This window comes from Delphinus delphis, chromosome 10, assembly GCF_949987515.2.
Source record: "Delphinus delphis chromosome 10, mDelDel1.2, whole genome shotgun sequence".
Taxonomy (NCBI): Eukaryota; Metazoa; Chordata; class Mammalia; order Artiodactyla; family Delphinidae; genus Delphinus; species Delphinus delphis.
Genome location: NC_082692.2, coordinates 60,893,403 through 60,913,478, shown reverse-complemented (window position 1 = coordinate 60,913,478; position 20,076 = coordinate 60,893,403). Strand labels below are relative to the sequence as shown.

Here is a 20,076-nt window from a genome sequence, read left to right as displayed (position 1 = left end):
GACCCTTGGAGAGACCCAGGTTTTGGATCATGCGTGCTGGAGCAATCTCTACAATAGGGCTCCCAGGGATCAGTGAGAGGGGCCACGAGACAACTTGATGCACCAGAATACTCCACCCTGAGACGCCTAAGACCTGGCTGTCCCTGCCTAAGCTGGTACCAGGGACAGGTGGCCCCACCATAGCCCTGACTCCAAGCCATGAGTTCTCTAACGGCCACTCGACTGACGACATGACTACGTGACTATGTCTACACATATCCTGAGGCAAGCGATAGATACCTAAAGGGTGACAGAACTGGCAAAAAAAAGAGGATAAAACATACAGAAATAGAGCAGACACATGAAAACAGAATGGGAAGTCAGACACGCACCCGAGGCTTACATGTTCCAGGCACTCCTCTGAGCACCCGAGGCTTACATGTTCCAGGCACTCCTCTGAGCACTGGGTGCGTATAACTGAGCAAGCTTGTGAGGTAAGCAGTGTTATTATTTGGACAATACGGGGGACACCAGGCACAGAGAGGGGAAGTAATTTGCATAAGTCACCTCACTAGTTAGTATAAGAGCTGGGATTCGAACCCTGGGACTCTGGGTCTGTGCTCTTAACCAGTAAGCCATAGAGAGGAATAAGGGGTTCCCAGCATAGGCAGAGAATTAGAGCAAGAAAAGGGAGACCCAAGTCAGGTCTTTTTGGTGACCCCTCCTAGCATTTGTATAAATCATTATTATTCCTAGAGGGGAGGTCAACCTTGCTCCTCAGGCCCCCAGACTGGGGCCTCCTGGGGCAGGGTGCAGCCTGCTCTTCTGGCCTTTGGCCCAAGCTGCCAGGGACAGGTCAGACAGGTCTGGCTGGTGCAGATGGATGAGGTTCTGCAGCTTCTGGTGCTCAGGTCCCCAAGGACCTCAGCCACTCAGTCCCACATAAGGCCTGCACCAGCCATATCCCACTGCCCGCTTCACCCTCGAGGCCAGGCCCCAGCTCAGTACGGGTGAGTGGGAAGAAGTAAGCCCACACCCATCCCACACAGACAGCCCTGTCCCAGAAGACTGCCCTGCTGCTCCCCACCACCATCCAGGTGACCACTGGAGATGGCTTCATCCAAGGGGAAAACTGCTCCATCGGCCCGGCCAGCCTCTTCTCACTGGCTTCCTGTCTCTGAGTTGACTGGCTGGCATGGAAAGAGGCCCAGTGTCCCCCACTTCTATCCCCAACACAGCCTCAACATCCATACTGCCCAGGAGGGCCTGCCTCCCCCTCCCCCTCCCTCCTCCCTGCCACCTGAGGGTGTACCTGTGTGCTCCCACAAATGTGCTCCCAGATCCACAAACACAGACCACACTGAAAAATAGAGCCTCTTTATTGGTACCTGTAAGCTCAGGTACAAGGTGTTCCCACAAGCTCGCAGGCTGGCAAGGCCTCCTAGGCAAGAGGGCAGGCCCAGAGCCTGGGCTTCTTGGCACAGACACAGAAAAATGAATAAATTACAGTTCTAATACTCAGGGACAATATAGAAACTATGATGCGAAATTCAACATCTGCAAACAAAGGGCATGAAAGCCATAAGGAGCCACCCCTCGCCCCTGGCCAACTGGCCTTAGGGTACAGGCAGGTGGACCAGGCTGGAGTGCGTGCCTGGAAAGCCCTGAGTGGTCAGGGGCGTGCTACAGGCCCTGGGGCAGCCCCTTGCCCTCTCTGGGCCTCCTGCTTCCCTCTCCTACATTGATGGGCTTGGAATAAAAGCTGCAGCCTTTGGGGAGGGGGAAGATGGGGCAGAGGACAGGAAGGAGAGGGGGCTGCATGGGGCAGAAGAGGGTTTTGGTCACGGTTGGTCAGCCCAGCCCCTCCCCCTGCCCAGATGCTGTCCCAGGCCAGCTCCGGCTTGCTCAGCCAGCCGGAGCAGGGCAGCTGCCACATTAGACAGAGGGCTCAAATCCATGCCTGGTCTACAGCAAAGCCCCGGCAAGGGCAGGGCTGCAGGACTAAAAGGTAAAGGGACTCGCAGGGGTCTGTGCCCCACCCCAACCCTAGCATTGCCTGCCAGCCACCTAGTCTCCAAATAAATTATGGAAATAAATTATAGTCTTCACAGTCCAGAGGATTCAGCCACCCATGAGTCTAGGGCTCAGGGTGGCAGAAGAAGCCTTAAGAAGTGGCTGATTTCAGCCCTGTGTGGCTGTCTTTGGGCTTAGGAACATCATACAAGACCGAAAAGGAGTCTGCAAAGCTCCAGGGGAGCCACATTTCTTCCTGCTCCTGGCACGGCCATGGAAGTGGAAGAGAGGGTGCGGGCATATGGGGGACCAGGCGGCTGAAAGGGGAAGTGCCCCCCCGTCCCGCTTCAGCACAGAAGGTTACAAAAATAAATAAATCCAGAGTGTTGCATGAAAATTAGGAGTGCCCACATGGGAGCCGGCCAATGGGAGACCATTACATACAGGCAGACCTCAGGGAGCCCCCAATTACAACGAAGCAGCAACAGGGCTCTTGGGGCCGGGAAAGGGCACCCTAACCCTCACACAGACACAGGCTCCACCAGCGACGCTGGGGCAGTGTCCTCAAACAACTGGCCGTCCATGAAAGGAGCCAGGGCCTCGGCGGCTGGCTCAGACAAGCCCATGATGGACTCCAGGAAGCACGTGCTGGCGTCCCCAGGGGGAGAAAAGGCAGGCAGGGCAAAGTGGGCCGCCTCGAGGTTGTCCAGGCTATCAGACACCTTTTGGGAGGTGTAGTGGGGCCCCAGACTGTAGTCTGGCAGGGCCTGGAGCAGCTTGAAGGAGTCACAGGAGGACAAGCTCAGGTCCACTGAGCTGCTCTGGCCGGCATCCGTGATGGCTGGCACCGGGGGGCCGGGGAGGCTGCCTTCCCCCAAGCTTTCAAGGCCACTATTGAGGAGGCAGCTGGCATCCAGGTTGGCGTTTTCATCCAGGATGCCTGACGCGAGGCTGGAGCTGGAATAGCTGTGGGTCCAGCTGGCCAGGCCAGTGGGGTCACCGGTACCAAAGATGTCAGCTGGGTGGAAGCAGCTGAGGTTGTCCAGGCTGCCCACACCCCCTTCCTCCTCCTCCTCCCCCTCTCCACCCAGGTCAGAGTCACTGAAGCTCAGGATCCGAGCCAGGCTGTCATCGTCCACTCCGGGCTGGAAGCCAGGGCCGGGCAGGGCCGGGTGGGCAGAGCCACTGGGTGCCTCGCTGCTGCTCGATGCTGTGGACGAATCGGTCATGTCGCTGCTGCAGCTGTTGTCTCCCAGCTCGCTGCTCACGGGGGGCTTGGCCAGTGGGAACGTGGGGGCCAGGACCTGCTCGCTGGGGCTGAATGCGGCACCCTGGGCCGGGGCCTCCAGCTCCCCAAGGCTCTCGGCCCCCTGCTCCAGCTGCAGGCGGGTGAGCGTGTGAATGAAATGGGTCTGAACTCGCGCCTGATTAAATTCCACACGGCCCTTAGGGTTCTCACAGCCCTCTCTGCAGCAACCACAGGGGAACGCTGTGTGGTCCATCTGCAAAGAAAGCAGAGGTGCAGGTGAGGATCCGGCGGAGCCCGGAGAAGGCCCTGACTCAGGCTCGCCTTCCCAGCCCCGCCTGGCTCCCGTACCTGGCACTTGATGCCCGCCAGGCTACAGCTGCAGGTCTCAGGGTCACAGACCCTGTCACAGCGACAGCCACAGTCCTCCCGGGACTGGCGCAGGGCCTGCAGCTCTCGCTTCTCCTCACGATCGATCCTCCGCACGCCCGAGGCCCGCAGCAGAGCCCGCCGCTTCCGGGCTGGGTAGGGCTGGAGGAAGGTCATTTCCTCCAACTGGCCACCTGCCACGGCCACTGCCAAATCCTCCTCCACAGAGGCATCATCTATGGTGTCCACTGTAAGCGGCAGGCTGGCCTCCGTCTTGGGTATCCCGGCCTCCGAAAGCTGTGTCCAGAGAAGAGAGGAGGGACGTGAGAGGCAGACACGGATGCAGTTTCTGGCAGCATCGGTCACTTGATAAATACCCCCCTGCCACGTGCTTACTCTCTCTGGGCTGGGCACTGTGGATGCCATAGTGAATGGAACAGCCAAGAAAACACCCTTAGGGCGTTTGCAAACAGGTTTCGTATTCATGTTATTCCCCAGTCCGTGGACGAACCCCCTCCCCCAGACAGATACACCGACCCCCGGTGTCCCATCCACTCCCCCTTCCCAGTGAGGTCAGGCATATTCAGGCACCACGTCCCTAGCCCTGCAGCAAACAGGAGACCTTCTATACCCATCTATCTGCCTGCAGATAATTTGGCAGCAAACCCTGATCAGGCCAATCACAGCCCCACAGGCCTCCCACAAACACAACAAGCAAATCGGCATCCACCCTGACACCTGTCCCCCCAAGGCTAGGACTTCAGAGCAACTCCTAGGGCGAGGGCCATGCAGAGGGTCTCCCCACCTTCCATCTCAGTGCCTCTAGCTTCTCCTCCTTCAAGCGTAGGCGCAGCTTCTCTTGCCGTGCCCGGGCTTGCTCCTGCGTAAACTCGGCCAGGGAGAAGCGGCGGTAGGCACTGTGGCGGGAGGCCATACCCAGGGTGCAGCCGCCGCGGCTGGGCACACTGGTGAAGCCCTGGCACCGAGGGAAGTAGAAGACAGTGATGCCATCGAAGGCTACCCGGCCTGGGCGCTTCCGGGGGGTCCGCTTCAGGATGGACAGGGCTGGAAGGCAGGCAGAGGAGGGGCGGGCATTAGTTCTCTGTGAGGCAGGGCCTAACCCCCAGGAGGTGATGCTGAACCCTCTCTCCTCACACCCCTCACACCCCAAAAAAGACATGGATCTGAGCCTAGGAGCCGGCCTGGCGGAGACTGGAGCTGGTAAAATGCAACATCACCCTATGTCAACACTGGCTCATTGTTATTTACCAGTCCAAATGAGAGCAGTAAATATCTTTCCCATCTTTAGTAGCCATTTACAGTTCCCCTGCACAGTTTTCTATAGTTTTTTTTTTTTTTTTTTTTCAGTGGGGGGGCGGTGAGTGCCATGCGGCATGCGGGATCTTAGTTTCCTGACCAGGGATGGAACCCGTGCCCCCTGCAGTGGAAGCACGGAGTCTTAACCACTGGGCCACCAGGGAAGTCCCTCTATAGTTCTTAAAAAATTTATTTGTAGGAGCTTTTTATATATACTCAATATTAGACATTAATCATCTAACCTATCTGTGCAAATATTTTAGTCCTTTTTTTTAACATCTTTATTGGAGTATAGTTGCTTTACAATGTTTTGTTAGTTTCTGCTAGTCCTTTATTTTTGCTTGCGGGCTTTTACGAAATAATTTCTAAGGTTTATATAATCAAAAGTATATTGAGCTCTTCCTTTATAGCTTCTGTATTTTGCAACAAGCTTAGAAAGGTCTACCCTTTATAAGTTATTAAGTATGTTGATTAGTAAGCTATGTATTGGCATATTCAATATATATATTGGTATATTATTGATTTTTATTAGGTTGAACCATAAGAAGTTACCATGAAATAATCAAGTCTTAGCAATTCCATATATTTAAACTTAATATATTAATTTTGTACCCAGCTACCTGAGGGAATTCCCTTCTAATAGGTTTTCTGTATACATATTCTTGAGTTTATCATGTAGTCGAACACCTGCAAATCATGGCAATTTTGCCTGTCCCAATCCAGTATATTTCTCATTCTCTTTGCTAACTGAATTGTCTAGCACTTCCGGAACAATGTCAACTAACAGTGGTGACAGACAGTGTCCTCATCTTGTTCCTGACTAAGTGGGACTGCTTCCAGTATTTCCTCATTAATTGTAATGCCAGGTTTTAGGTTGAGACATATATTTTTTTATCATTTAAGGTAGAATTTACTTATTCTTATCATACAGAGGGTCTTATCTGGAAGGAATATTACATGTTATCAAATATTCTTTCAGTATCTACAGCGGCTCTTATATTTTTCCTCCTCTGACATAGTCATTTGGTAAACTATATTGATTAGATTTTATAGTATTAAACCACCCTTGTATTTCCAAAGTAAACCCATAGTAGTTTAGTCAGTTAATGTACTGTTAGATTCTATCTGGTAAAAATTATACTTTCTCATGTATAATGTACAGATATGCATATAGTACATAAATAGACATATCTGTGGTTTTAAGACATCATGGTGGGGAGGATCAGGGAGAAAATGTCTCAGTGGGCTCCTTGGGGTTTGGGGTGCAATAATGAAAAATAAGGTTGAGAAACACTGCTCTAGGGCCATCTTTGTCAGTTTGGAATCAGACTTACGCAAGCTTGAAAAAGTAACTGGGAAAAAACCTTTTCACTGCGTTCAGGCAAAGCCAAACAGCGTTTTGCTAGGCGAGGGACCGGCCTGACAGGCCCCTCAGCACAGAAGCGTGGGGTGTGGGACTCGGGCAGTTCAGCTGGTAGAGGATAGGGAGCCAGCTGGAGAAACAGAACAGGAACTGAGGGACAGAGCTGGGCGGGAAGGCCCCAGGGCCACTGAGGAGCCCTGCCCTGAACATGATGACTTATAAGCTGGAGAGTCCCAAGGTTAAAGGTGAATGCAGCTGGACCCAAGTGCCTCTGGACAGGGGGCATTCCCGAGTGACCCCTGTAGGACAGGAAGTGGATGAGGTGGGGAATCAAGTAGGGAAGCTAAAGCCATGGGGACACGACCTCCAGAGGCCAGAACGACTTCATCAGGGCCCCCCAATTTCATCTTCAGGAAGGAAAGAGGGGTGTAATGCGTTCCCAGGGTGAAGGGACTCACGGGTGAAACTTCGGGGGCCACAGAAGTTGCGGTCAGGCAAGGGCATCTGATCCCAGGGGCCTTCCTCATCCGAGTCCCAAGACGGGGAGGCCGAAGAGCTCGGGGAGCAGGAGGGAGAGTGGCGGCCCGAGGAGGACAAAGAGGAGGAGGACGAGCAGAGTGAGGAGGAGTCCTCATCCAGCTGGTCGAACTTCCTCTTCAGCAGCCCAGTCATGGTGGTGAGGGGTACTCTGGGGTCTGGGCACAGACAGCCTGGAACAGGAAGGGGAAAGCTCTAGATGGCAGGCCTGAGGGCGGAGGTGGGCACCCAGCCCTGGTCATCACCTCTCCCACCCACCCTCCAAGGCAACCCAGGCCCTCCCCAAGGAGCCCTACGTGCCAGGGCCACATCTCTAGTTGGCTTCTTTGCACCAGACGGAGCACTGAGATCCAAACCCTCGTCTTGGCCCTTACAGACTCCCGCCACCTCTGCCCCAAAGCCCTCCTGGGACAGCACCGGGCACCTTCCCCTCTACCTCCTGTAACCCACCTACATGCACGCACACGCCAGACCGACAGATGGACCGACAGACCTCAGCCTGGCCACGCTCATTCCCCGGCAGGAATCCTGGGGCTGACTCACTGGCTGGGTGATTCACACAGCTGCATCTGTGTGCCTTTGTGTGTGTGAGGCTGGGCGCACGCCGACAGCCTGCACGGCCCTCGTACAGTGGCTCTTCCTCCTCCTCCTCCTGCCCCTAGCACACCCACAGACACGCCACCCGCACACCCCAGCAACGGGCCCTCGTTAGGGGCCAGGCTGACCAGGACTCAGGGAACAGCGTGGCTTTGACACCAGCCCCGATTTCCAGCGTCCAACTTCCCTGTGATGGAGCTGCTCGGACTCTCCCTTAGAAACTCCCGCCCACAAGAGAAGTCCCCGGTCTCCAGGCCTGACTGGGGCCAGAGCCACCTGGGCTTTGTGTCTCTTTAGCATCTCCTATTTGATCTTCAAAATTCACCTTCATCTTGCCTTCCACTCCAATATCTAACCCTGTTTGTTTGAAATAACTTCCTAGGGAAATTCTTTTCTCCCCTTAAAAAAAAAAAAACCCTCTTCTAGTAAAACTGACCGGCCAAGACGACGCTCTCCCGTCCGTAGCTGGGTGACTTGGAGCACCCCAGGATACACTGCTCGCTGTGTCTCCCCTTTAAGGGTCTCAGCCCTCCACAGGAGTGCAACCAGAGATTCCCACAGCTTGGCTGGCCTCAACCGAGTGGGGGGCACTTGGGGCTCCTTCCCTTAAATGCTGCAGCAAATAACAACCCCTTCCACTGCTTGGGAATCCCCAAAGGACTCGGCCCTTAGGGCTGAGCCCAGCTACCTTGTCTCTCTGTGCCTCTCACCAGGAGGAAGGGGAAACGATGCAGAGGCCCCAGTGCTGGGGATCCCCTCCCCCACTGCCATCACAGGAAATGAGAGTGAACAGGAAAAACCAACCAGAAGGCTGGCGATCTCCCCTACTCAGGTGTCCTTTCTAAACACCCCTATCCCCGTTTGCCTAGCCTTCCACAAAGTCTGTGGATCCCAGACCCAGGCAGTATGCCGTCAACCAACTTGCTAGATGAAATTCATCCCAGGGACAGCCTCTCCCCACAGGCACATGAGCAGCAAGAGAAGCTCCCCGACTTGCCAACCCTCCAACAACAACGGTCCCAGGGAAGGAGGACGCACAGGTGTTTCCGGGGGCTTCTCAGCAAACAGTTTCTCAGGCTTGGCACCAGCCCCCACCCCCCAGGGTCAAACCACAAACAAACACAACCCAGCTCTCAGCTGACCTGAAGGCTCTCACAGGAGATGCGGGAACTCATGGCCCAGAGGCAGGCATACACACACATTTACACAAGCAGACAGAGCACAGAGGCACCCAGACACAGAAACACACAAGGACAAACCACAACCCACGCATCTTGTCCCCACCACAATCCTGTTGGGAGACCCCATCCTTTCCCAAACTCCAGATGCTGTCTACAGGGTGCTGAATGCTGTCCTAATCACACACCTAAGCCTGAGATTCCCCCCAACCAAAGGCTCACTTGGTCTCTCTGCCTGGCCATCCCTTAGAAACAAAATTCTGCAGGCCCCAAATCGAACCCCTTGTCTCTGTTCCCCACCCCCCATGCCATCTGTTCCTCTTCCTGTGTTCCCTATCTTAGTAACAGCACTGCCACCCACCCACTTACTCAAGCCAGAAACCTGCAGTCATCCTCAACTCCTTCCTGTCTCCCTCCATCCACATCCAGTCACCCAGTCCTGGAAGTACACATTAGCTCATTTAAGCCACACAAGGCCAGGCACAGACTTGGTAGGTATCACGGAGGCCACCCAGCATAGTGTTAAGAAAACCTTGGCTCCAGAACCAGACTGCTTACATTCGAACCCTGTCTTGGCTATCAGTTGGCTGGGTGACCCTGGGCAAGTTCCTTAACTTCTCTGTGTCTTCAATTCTTTGTCTTACAACCTCACAGGGATGGGAAGTTTATGTGAATCATTACATGCCAGGTTCTTAGAACAGTGGTAAATGCTTGGTGAATGTGTCATTCTACACTGAGAAAAAAAGAAAGAGCTCCTGGATACACACAATACAGATGGATCTCACTGATATCATGTTGAGTGACGGAAGCCAGACACAAGATTACATGTGAATGAAGTTCAAGAAAAGGCAAACCCAATCAGTGATGATAAACCCAATCAGTGATGATACAGTTCAGAATCGTGGTTATCCAGCAAGTGGGAAGGGCATGCACTGGGGACAGTCATGAGGGAATTTTCCCGGGGGGGGGGCGGCGGGGGGCGGGGGTGAGGGGTGTCTAGAAATATTCTATGTTGATCTGGGTGGTGGTTCCATGAGTGTCTAAAACATCTCACTGTACACATAAGATTCATATACTTTGTGCATTTTACGTATGTCACCTTCAATTCTGTCTGTTACCCCTATGTCTCTGTTCCACTGCTACTACCCATGTCCCCTGCCTCTGTTTCTGCCCTCTGCCCGCAGCCACTCTTTACCCTACAGCTAGAGTGATCTTATTAAACCGCGTGTTTATCTACTGCCACCCCCATGCAGAAAATCATTCCCTAAGGGGAGCCCTTAGGATCAAGTCCACAATTCCACAAGTCCACAAAGAGGCTGATAAAGGCCTGGCTGCTGCCTCCCCTCCAGATTCATCATGCAAGACTCTCCCCAGCCCCCTCACTTTATACTCCAGCTGAACTTGCAGTTGCCCAAATGGCCATGACCTGCTCACCTCCTGGCCTTTGCACAAGCTGGAACCCAGCCTCACTCCCCTTTAGAAGTCATCTCCAAGAAGGCCTCCCTGAAACCCTCACTCCTCCCCACTACATGACTCTCTGGGCTCCCGCGGGCTCTGGGATTCCCCCATCGCAGCCCTTACGGCCCCTTCCTGCAATGGCCTCACTGCTCATCTCCCTCATGCCAGGCTGAAGGCCTCTCGGCCTGATCGGCACTGTGCCTGTGCCTGGAATAGAGTCTGGCACAGAGAAGCCTCCTGAGGACCATCAGAGGTAGGCAGCTGACGCTGCAGATCAGGTATACACAGAGAAACAATTTAGGCACATGAGGTCACGGGGGCCCGCTGGTCAGTGTGCCCTCCTCCTGCTCCTGTCACAGTTAGTTGGAGGGGAGGACGTGCCCATCCCCCAACCTGTGCCTGAGGGTTTGAGCAAGAATAGCACCCAGAAGGGGGTAGCTCTGAGAGCAGGAAAAGGAAGCTCAGGCTGCAGGCAGGTGCCAACACAGGCATCTCAGGAGGTTCCCCAAGAGTAAACAAATAGAAGGAGTGTTAAGGAAGCAGGTTCAAGCCAGACACCCTGGCTCTGCCTCAGGGATGTCTACAGACTAGGAGCTTAAGGTGAGGGGGTTATAAACTCCAAGGCTGCAGACAGGGAAACGGGGACACAGGAAAGCTACAGCCCGTGGTGCAGGTTCTAATGATGAGCACCCAGCAAAATCTGCAGACCTGGAAATGGGAAATCATCTCCTCCCTGACACTGGGGAGGAGGAAGAGCCCCTGGCTCTTGTGCTCCGCCGCCCGACCTAGGGATCCAGAGGCTGAGAGAGGCAGAGGCAGATGAGACAAAAAGACTCAGCCAGAGACAGGAGAGGCCAAGTCAGAAAAGGAATGAAAGATAGTGAAAGAGTCCAAGAAAAGTGTCAGACAGTGAGTCAGAGGGTGGGGGAGGGGCCCTCAGCAGCTACCCAGGAATCAAGATCCTGACCGTGGCACGGTTCCCAAGGTGAGCACAGCCCCCTCCGAGGGTCCTGGAGGAAGGAAAAGCAATTCCCAGGAGCCTGCTCAGACAGAAATACCACACCCCCAAGGAGCCCCGGAGACAGGCCCTGAATCGAAGAGAACCAGGCTTCTTCCGGGATCTGCCTGGGCCCTGAGAATCAGGCCGTCCTGCCGTCACCACCCACAGAAGCTGACAGCCCAGGAGGAGGAGGGGCGCCTCCCCACCCTACTAGCCACAACTATCTACACACTCAGGCCACACCATGTGAGCCAAGGGAAGGCCACCTCACCCTGGATACCAGGCAAACAAAGGCTGTTTGGGGGCAGGAATCCCCAGGCCTCTGAAAAGTCACACCAACTCCTCTTCGACCACAGCTGTCCCAATGCCCTGGCCCCCAGTGAGAGCTGGTATTGAGAAGGGGGAACCTTCAGCTGCCTCCACCCTCCTTCAGGAATCTGAAGAATGTTCTTTAACCTCAGAGCCCCAGGCCTTGGCCAGGCCAGGCCAGCTCCCCCCAGTACCTGGGGTCAGATGACCTCGGATCCTCAGGAACTACTTACTGGCAGAAGGAGAGAGCACCTCTGAGCACCTCAGGCCCCCATGGGGACTGGCTAGAAAGGCAGCCAAGGCAGCCCAGAGAGGGCAGGCAGGGAGCCTTGGCACACCCCTCCCCCATCCATCCCTCCAAAAGTGATCCCCGGGGGAGGGGACAGTTCCTCAGCCTTGGCCTCCAGGGCCTGGCACTGGGGAGGTGCCAAACGTTTGCTGGCTACCTGAGGCAATTGCTCCTGCAGAAAGGAAACTGCACCTGACAGAGACTGCTTCTTCCACCTAAGCAAGGCCCCCTTCACTCTCATTCATTCATTCCTTCAACAAATATTTATGGAGCGCCTAAGACATGCCAAGCACTGTGTCACACACCTGGGCATACAGGGAGCAAGACACAGACCAGTGCTGCCCCCTTGAAGTTTTGAGTTTAGTGGGGAGGAGTATAATGAGTTACAAACCGTGCTGGGTGGTAGGATGGAGGGTGGGAGGGGTACAGCTGGGGGTGAAGACAGATCTCTTGGAGTAAAGGATGGGATGTAGGAAAAGCTCCAGAGAGAGAGGGGAGCACAGGAAGCGGGAGGGACTTGAAGAGAAAGAGGCAGAGAGATGAGGGGGAAGGGACGGCCTGGGAGGGGGCTTCAGGAGCCAGGGAGCCAGGGCTGACAGGGCAGGCTTTAGCCTGAGGGCACAGGAAGCCACAGAAGGGTTGAAGTAGGGAGTGACAATACCAGATTTGCATTTTAAAAAGATGGCTCAGCAAGGGACAGAAGGGGGTGTGACCGGTTGGACCAAGCTGCCAGAGCTAGGTGAGAGATGACAGGCCAAAGGCTTAGGAGAAAGGGGAAGGGAACCCGGTGACCTCTGGAGGTGGGGACCAAAGAAGGCAGTGATGATGAGGATTTGGGGGTAAGCTATGAGTTCCGCTCTAGAGGACTGTGAGACATCTGAGTGGAGGTGTCGAGTGGGCAGTGGAGCCCGGGAGGGACCCCCTTGTGTCAGGAGTGTGGGCTGTGTGTGACTGTGCCAGGGAGCAGGAGTGACTAAGTGTGTGACGGCTGCTGTAGTGTGGGCATCTCAACAGTGCCGTGCCGGTGTAAGGGCCCCCGGGAGGGGAAACTGAGGACCTGTAGGAAGTACGTGCTGGGGAGGGAGCCGTGCGTGGGGGAAGCCTACATGTGCCCGCGGGTGGCCGGTGTAGCTGCACCCATGACTCACAGCGGTGGCCTCTGCGTGTGACGGTGACTGACAAACAGGTGAGCGTACGACACAATCCCTCCTCCTCCCTCCCTCCCGGGGTCCGTGACTCACGGAGTCTCACTCCACTCTCACCCCTCCACTCCCTCCCTGACTGACGCCGGGCACTCGCCGCAGCCCCGGCACCCGCCCCCGGGTGGAGCCCGAGGAGGAAGGCGACAAATGTCACCTGCTCCGGCCACGCGAGGAACTTCTGAAAAGTTCTCAGGCAACTGGGTCAAAAGGGAACTCACCCGCGGACGCGCGCCCGTGGCCAGCCCGCCGCCAGCGCGCAACCACGGGGCAGCCACCCGCCCCGCGCTCGGGGCGCCGGGACCTCTTGGGGTCCCGGCGGCGGGGCGGGGAGGGGGAGCGGACAACCTGAGACTGTCGCCTCCCGGTTTCCCGACCCGGACTCCGGCCGTGGCGCGCCGTCCGGGGCCGGGCTGTCCCCGCCCTGGCACCCGCTCAAAGTGGCGGGGGGCAAACGGCAGGGTCCGGGAAGCAGCGCGTCCCGTGCGGGACACCCCCTCCTCAAGGTCCCGTCGCCCGGCCCGGAGCCCACGGTGCTGACCTGCGATCCGGACGCTCGTCAAGGGCAACGCCGCGACCCTCGTCCTGGCCGGGAACGCCCCCTGCGCTGCGACCCCGCGCTCGCTCGCTCGCTAGCTCGGTGGGCAGCCGTCGGCCCAGCAGCCCCTCGCTCTGCGCGTCCGGCAGCGGCGGCGGCGGCGGGAGACTGGCTGCGCCCGGCCCCGCCCGCAGCTCCGCCCTCCTCGTCAGTGGAAAACTCCGGGGCTCACGGCGCTGACGCACGCCGGGCCTCCCGCCCGCCGCCCCGCCCAGCCCCGCCCCGTGGCACCGCCCCCCCCTGCCCCGGAGGCACCGCACCTCCCGGCCCGAGCCAATTTAGCGGCCCCGGGCCTCCCAGTGGACTCTGACCCCGCGCCAGCGCCGCGGGCGCTCTCGGCCCCCAGCCTCTCCCGCGCCCCTTCGCCGCCCTACCCCGGGCCCTCTCCCGCATGCGTTCCTGGAGTCTCTGACACTCCCGGCAGGCCGAGCAGGTCGGGAAGATCCCCACCTCTGCTCGCGGCCCCCGTTTACAGATCGGTACACTGAGGCCCGGAGCAGCGCGGAGCGTCCGTCAGGCCACCCGGCGGTGACAGAGCCCAGGCCTCCTACACGCCCTAACCGCCACCGAGCCCGAGGCAGTTTACTATAATCCCATCAAACGTTCCCTCCTCTGCCCCCTTCCTACCCCTCACCCCCAGATCGCCTGGAAAGTATACTCTGGGGATGAAACGGGTGGGGGATGGGAGTAGAGATAGGGGGTTGGGAGACAAGGTCATCCTTGGTCCCGACCTTCACCTCTGCCCATGGGCCAGAGACTCTGCAGAAGCCCTGAGCTAGGGGTTCCTATAACCAGCTTATCCCCATCCCCACCGCCACCCGATCCCTCTCTTAAAAAAGAAGAAAAAAAAAAAAGGCTGGTTTCTTCTCAGCCAAACCCTGGCCACTTAAAATGGCCCACTGCCCGCTCTGCTCCCGCCAAGGCCTTTCCTGGGTAGGGGCCAACTCTCCCAGTATTACTGCGCCGGGGAAAGTGTGTGCATGCCCCGGCAGCGAGTTCTGGCCCAGGAACCCACCCTCCTCCCCTCTTCCCAAGCGCTGGTCAGATCCTACCCACCACGCGTGCCCTGAGCGTTTCTACCCTCACACCTTTCCTGCAGGTGTCCCTCTCGCCTGGAACGCCTTCTTGCCCTCTCGCTGCTTACCAGAATCCCACCGCCTTTAAGGTCTCAGCTTGCACTGCCTCCTCCAGGGAGCCTTCGTGGGAGCCTGACCCTCCCCCCTTCTGGCTCCCGCTGCATTCTGGGTTCTTTGACTGTCCTAGAAGAACGCTGTGTGTGACTAGCCCAGCCCTCAGGATTCCCTTCTACCTCACTCCAGGTGGCGGGTGGGGGTGACCTGTCCTGCCTGGATGGCATCTGGGGTAGAGATGATGGTAAGGGCCTCTCTAGCCACAGGTGTGTATGTGGAGGGGGCCAGGAGGGGTCTGCCTGCCCTTTACCTTTCTAAGGAAGAACCCTAGGAGGAATGCAGGTTGGGGGAAGCTACAGCCCCTGTTCTTGCTGGATGCTTTGAATGTGTGTACCTGAGGGGCCTGCAGGGGGGAGGTAACCTTTCAGTGACTTACCAGTGCCCTCAGGATGAAGTCTCAACTCTGTGGGGGCCTACAAAGCCAGAATAATCAGGTCCTCGCCCACCTTTGCAACCTCACCTCTTCAAACTCCCACACCCCACTCACTTCACTGCTCCTCCATTTTGTCTTTAATGTGTGCATGTCTTTTTACTTGCACATTGTGTTTGTAACATTGCTACAACCTAGTTTTCATTTACACACGAGGTATTCTGTTCTGTACCTCCATAAGTTTCTTCCACCCTAACCTCTGCACTTCCACCCCACGCCCTTGATAACTGCACTCCAGCTCTGATTGCCAGCAGTCAGTTCTTGGGGTGTGTCCTGCTCATCCTGATTTAAACTTCCAAAGATGCTACTCCCCAGCCTGCACCTGCCTTGCACCCACTTAGTTGTATGGTTTCCTTGTGCATTTCCATGTGAGTTGTCTGTGAGCCCTGGGAGGGCAGGGACCATGTCTGACTATCCTTCGCGCTCGTTAAGAACATATTGAATAAATTGTCTATGCAGTAAACATGTACAGGGAGCTGGGGCTCAAGGAGAGGGCAGGGCTGGAAGTGGGGATGGAAGGGTCATCAGCAGACAGCCGGTACCTTGAAGACCTGGGTGTGGCTGAGACATCTCTGGAGGGAGTTGAAAGGCTACAAAGCTGTGTCCTTTGCTAGAGGTGACTCAGCCCTTAGGGCTATGAGGCAGGTGGCTACCCACCCACTCCCACCCCCCTCAAATACTCAGCTGCACTGTCTCCTGTGGCTGCTGGGTGATAGACCTTGCTGGTCCCAAGGAATCACTTCTTCCACTGCCTCCTCCTTCCTGCCTCTAATCCTCTAGGTAGGTCCTCAGGAGACAGGGAGGTCTCTGTGACCTACAGTGGAGTTCTAGTTTTCTCTCTCTCTCTCTCTCTCTCTCTCTCTCTCTCTCTCTCTGTGTGTGTGTGTGTGTGTGTGTGTGTGTGTGTGTGTGTGTGTCTCAGTCTCTCTCTGTCTCTCTCTCTCAAGTCTTCCAATTTGTGAGATGGGGGCATTAGACCAGAGAACTCCACTACCTTCAACATTCCTTGAGCTAGTTTCTAGAAGATGCTGCCTGCTGATCAGGGAACTGGGTAGAGTTGAGCACTAGTTAATGAGGGTCTCTCAGGCTGTCTCAGTTTGCATCCTGCTGGGCTGTGTATGAGGGAAACCAGACAGGACAGAGACCAGAGCAGGGAGTTGGCAAGGGCTGGAGAGGGGGCTTAGAGCAGGGAGGCCAATGGTTGACAGGGTTTGGGAGGCAGGAAAAGAAGGAGAAAATAAGGGAAAACATAGGAGAATAAAAAGAATCAAATAAGTGATATGTTTTCTCTAGAAAAGCATCTCCCTGTCCTGGGATGGGCTCACCAGATGTTCCCCAGATGTTGCTGGTGATGAGAAACATCTTCCTCTGGGATCACAAGTAAGCTCTTCCTGTTGGTAGGGAAATGAAGGGTCTGTTCCAAGGCAAGGAGGGTGGGTCTGGAGCAGCATCCATCTGTGACTATGGCACATACATAGGCAAAAACACACCCACACACCCTCAGGGAATTTTTGAATACTTTGGAGAGTCCCACAAGTTTCTCAAACATTCAGCATCCATGGACCACCCAATTTTAGGTAAATAAAAAATTACTACTAGTTTTAAATAGATTTTTTAAATTAAAAATTAATGATGCACTTCCATCCGAAAGATTAAAATTAAACGGACTTTTTTTTAAGTACTAAATGCAGCAGGATTGAGAATTCATCAGATTTATCATACATTGTTGTTGGGAGGGTAAACTGATACAGTTTGGAAAATAATTTGGCAGTACCTACTAAGGCCAGACTCTATGATCTTATAATTCTACTGCTCTGTATATTCCCAAGAGAAAAAAAGGTGCTTATGTCCACGAAAGACACTTACAAGAATGTTATGGCAGCTTTATTCATAACAGCCTGAAACTAGAAACAACGCAAATGTCCAATAGGTGACTGAAAACAACTACGATTTATCCTACAATGAAATATTACACAGCAATGAAAAAGAACAATTGCCTCACATAATGACAAGGATGAATCTTTAAAACATTATGTTGAGTAAAAGAAACCAAGCACGAAAGAGGAATAACTATGATTCCATTTATTTATATGAAGTTTAAAAATAGGCAGAACTAAAGCACAGTGACAGATAATATTACCTTTGTGAGTATTGACTAGGAAGGGTGACGAGCCTTCTGGGGTACTGGAGATGTTCTATATCTTATTCTGGACAATGCTTGGACAAGCATATACATATGTAAAAATTCAAGGTCTACTCTTAAGATTTGTTTATGTCACTGTATGTAAGTCTAACCTTGATAAAAGGAGGGGAGGAGGGGATGACAATCATAGTGCCATAACTGTGAAAGGGATGCGGTTGTTCTCAGCTGTCCACCAGTAAGTCTACCTCCTGACCAGTGAGGGATACCTGGGGCTCACAGGTCGGGTTTAGCTCTTTAGGTTTCTCTCCATCTAAATTACTGTAAGAGTTTTATTCCACCATGATTCTTAGGTGCAAGGAGGTTCATGGTTTTTGCATCTAAGGGTTTTATAGTTTTAGCTCTTACATTTATGTCTTTGATCGATTTTGAGTTAACTTTTGTATATGGTATAAGGTCAGAGTCAAGCTTCATTCTTTTGCATGTGAATAGCCAGTTTTCCCAGCACCCTGGCTGAAAAAATATTATTTTTCAAAATCAAATCAAAGCAGCTAAGTCCCAAGGAGAACTTCAACCTCAGTCAGCAGGGACCCTCTCCCATATGCTGCCTCCAAAGTTTGTCTGAGGAGTGGGGATGCCTTCTCTGTCCTAGATGGCCTGGCTCTCTGATATTCAGTCCATGTTTTCTGCTCATGGGTAGCATGCCCCTACCACGCCTATGGATTCACAGAGAGTAGGTGGGCTCTGCTGTTTCTGAGCCAACCTTGGTTGTGGGAAGGGAAGGAAGGAGTCTTTAGTGAGACTGGGAATGGGGACTAAGTCCTGTCTCCTTAGGAGGCTCAAACATCCCTCTGGGGATAACCTCAGCCTACCACCTCCTCCTCTGCCCAGTCCTGGGGAGCATCCTGTTCCTCTCCACCTTGGCTCCTCCTCCTCTCCCTCAAAGGAACTCATCTCTCCAAGCCCCCATCCCTCCACGTACCCTAGTCCCTCAAACAGGCTAAAGGTGTGGCTCCCAGGCCAGCAGCGTCAACATCACCCGAGAACTTGTTAGAAATGAAGATTATTGGGTCCTCCCCAGACCCACTAATCAGAAACTCTGGCAGCGTGGCCCCAGCAACCTGCATTCTAACCAGCCCTCCATTGATTCTGATGCACATCAAAGATTGGGACCCACTGAGCTAAGGCTGTGGAAAGCGAAAACCAGGAGAGGGGAACGTCTTCGAGCACATTTCCTGAATATTCTTGTTCATCTGAACTAGAAGACTTTTTAGTGTAGATCTGTGGATTGAAAATCTAAGCAGTTGAGTTCTGGGTCAAAGGATTTTGACTGATATTGCCAAATCGCCCTCCCCAGAGTTGCACCAATTTTACTCTCAACCAGTAGTATTTGAGCATGCCTGTTTCTCAACACCCTCCCTGGCACTGAGTGTTATCAAACTTATTGATCTCTGCCAATCTGATAGGAGAAACCAAGAAGAGATCTTACTGTTTTAATTGCATCGCTCTAATTATGAGTGAAATTGAGGCTCTTATAAACCGTTTGTGTTTCCCTCTAAACCACGGGTTTATATTCTTTACTTATCTTGTGTTGTTTTAGGTCTTTGAGGATTAGGGGGATGAGCCCTTCTGTCTGTCACACATGTGGCACTTAATCCTGGTTTGCTTTTTACCCAGGTAGATAGTATGTTCTATCATACAGAAGTTTTAAATTTTTATGTAGCCAAATTTCTTAAATATTGACCTTAGGGATCCTGGTGTTTGTGTGTTGCATTCCCTATCAGGATGCGTTGGGTCTTCGTTGCTGCGTACGGGCTTTCTCTAGTTTCAGCGAGCAGGGGCTACTCTTCGTTGCAGTGCGCAGGCTTCTCATTGCGGTGCCTTCTCTTACTGCAGAGCACGAGCTCTAGGCCCATGGGCTTCAGTAGTTGTGGCGCATGGGCTTGGTTGCTCCGCGGCATGTGGGATCTTCCTGGACCAGGGCTCGCAGCTGTGTCCTCTGTATTGGCAGGGGGACTCCCAACCACTGCGCCCTTTACCAGGGAAGCCCTTTACGGTCTTATTTTTAAATATATAAATCCTTTACCCATTTGGAATTTATTTTGACTTAAGGTATGGTATAGGGTTTCCATTTTATTTTTTCCCCCAAATGATTTATTTTCCTACCACCTTTTTCTTTTAATTCAAATGTCACCTTAAACAGAAATTGAATTCTCATGTGTTCTGGAGTCTGTTTCTAGTTCTCTACTCTGGTCCACTGGGTTGTCTATTTCATCTTTGGGTACCAAATTGCCTTACAAATTACAATTTCATAATGTGTTTTGTCATCTGATAGGTGTAGCCCCATCGTGTTACTTTTCTTTTACAGGGCTTTCCCGGCCCCTTATTTAATTCCCCGTTTGAGTTTCATATCATTTTTTGACAAGCTCCCCACCTTAAAATCCTATATTTTAGTTAGAATCACATTGAATTGATACATTAATTGAGCATTGATGTTTTTATAATATTGGGTCTTTCTATTCAAAAGGTCAGTATAGAATGTTCCCTGTATAATTTTAATATTCATAAAGGCCCTTATATGTCTTTTAAGTATTGTTCTGAATATTTTATCTTTTTGATTGCTATTATGAGTGCAATTGCTATTATATATTCTGGTAAATTGTATTTTTTATGTAGAGGAAGGCTACTGAGTTTTGTATATTAAGCTTTGTAAACTGCCATCATTTTGAACTCTCTTATTGTCTGTTGTGCATTGTCAGTTGTGCATTTTTCAGTCATATCATCTATGCATAATTTAGCTATTCTGTTATGGTTTTGTTTGTTTTAAGCAGGAATTGATGTGGGATATTTTTCAAATGTCTTTT

General features: G+C 53.3%; 1 protein-coding gene across 1 annotated transcript; it reads right to left on the bottom strand.

The window, feature by feature from the left end:
* Positions 1-1,340: 1,340 nt before the first annotated feature.
* On the bottom strand, positions 1,341-13,535 carry CSRNP1 (cysteine and serine rich nuclear protein 1). Its single transcript, XM_060022314.1, has 5 exons — positions 13,396-13,535; positions 6,746-6,997; positions 4,413-4,672; positions 3,590-3,904; positions 1,341-3,494 (listed from the first exon to the last, which is right to left on the bottom strand). The coding sequence occupies exons 2-5, from the start codon at positions 6,957-6,959 to the stop codon at positions 2,514-2,516; spliced, it is 1,770 nt and encodes a 589-aa protein (XP_059878297.1). The 5' UTR covers positions 6,960-6,997; positions 13,396-13,535; the 3' UTR covers positions 1,341-2,513.
* Positions 13,536-20,076: the final 6,541 nt, after the last annotated feature.

What these genes read in the sequence shown, in the direction of transcription:
- CSRNP1 (XM_060022314.1), bottom strand. Translation starts at nt 6,959, where the DNA reads ATGACTGGGCTGCTGAAGAGGAAGTTCGACCAGCTGGATGAGGACTCC. An exon ending in TGGCCCCCGAAGTTTCACCC is followed by an intron (nt 4,673 to 6,745) that starts GTGAGTCCCTTC and finishes CCTGCCTTCCAG; the next exon opens with CCCTGTCCATCCTGAAGCGG. An exon ending in TAGAGGCACTGAGATGGAAG is followed by an intron (nt 3,905 to 4,412) that starts GTGGGGAGACCC and finishes CTCTGGACACAG; the next exon opens with CTTTCGGAGGCCGGGATACC.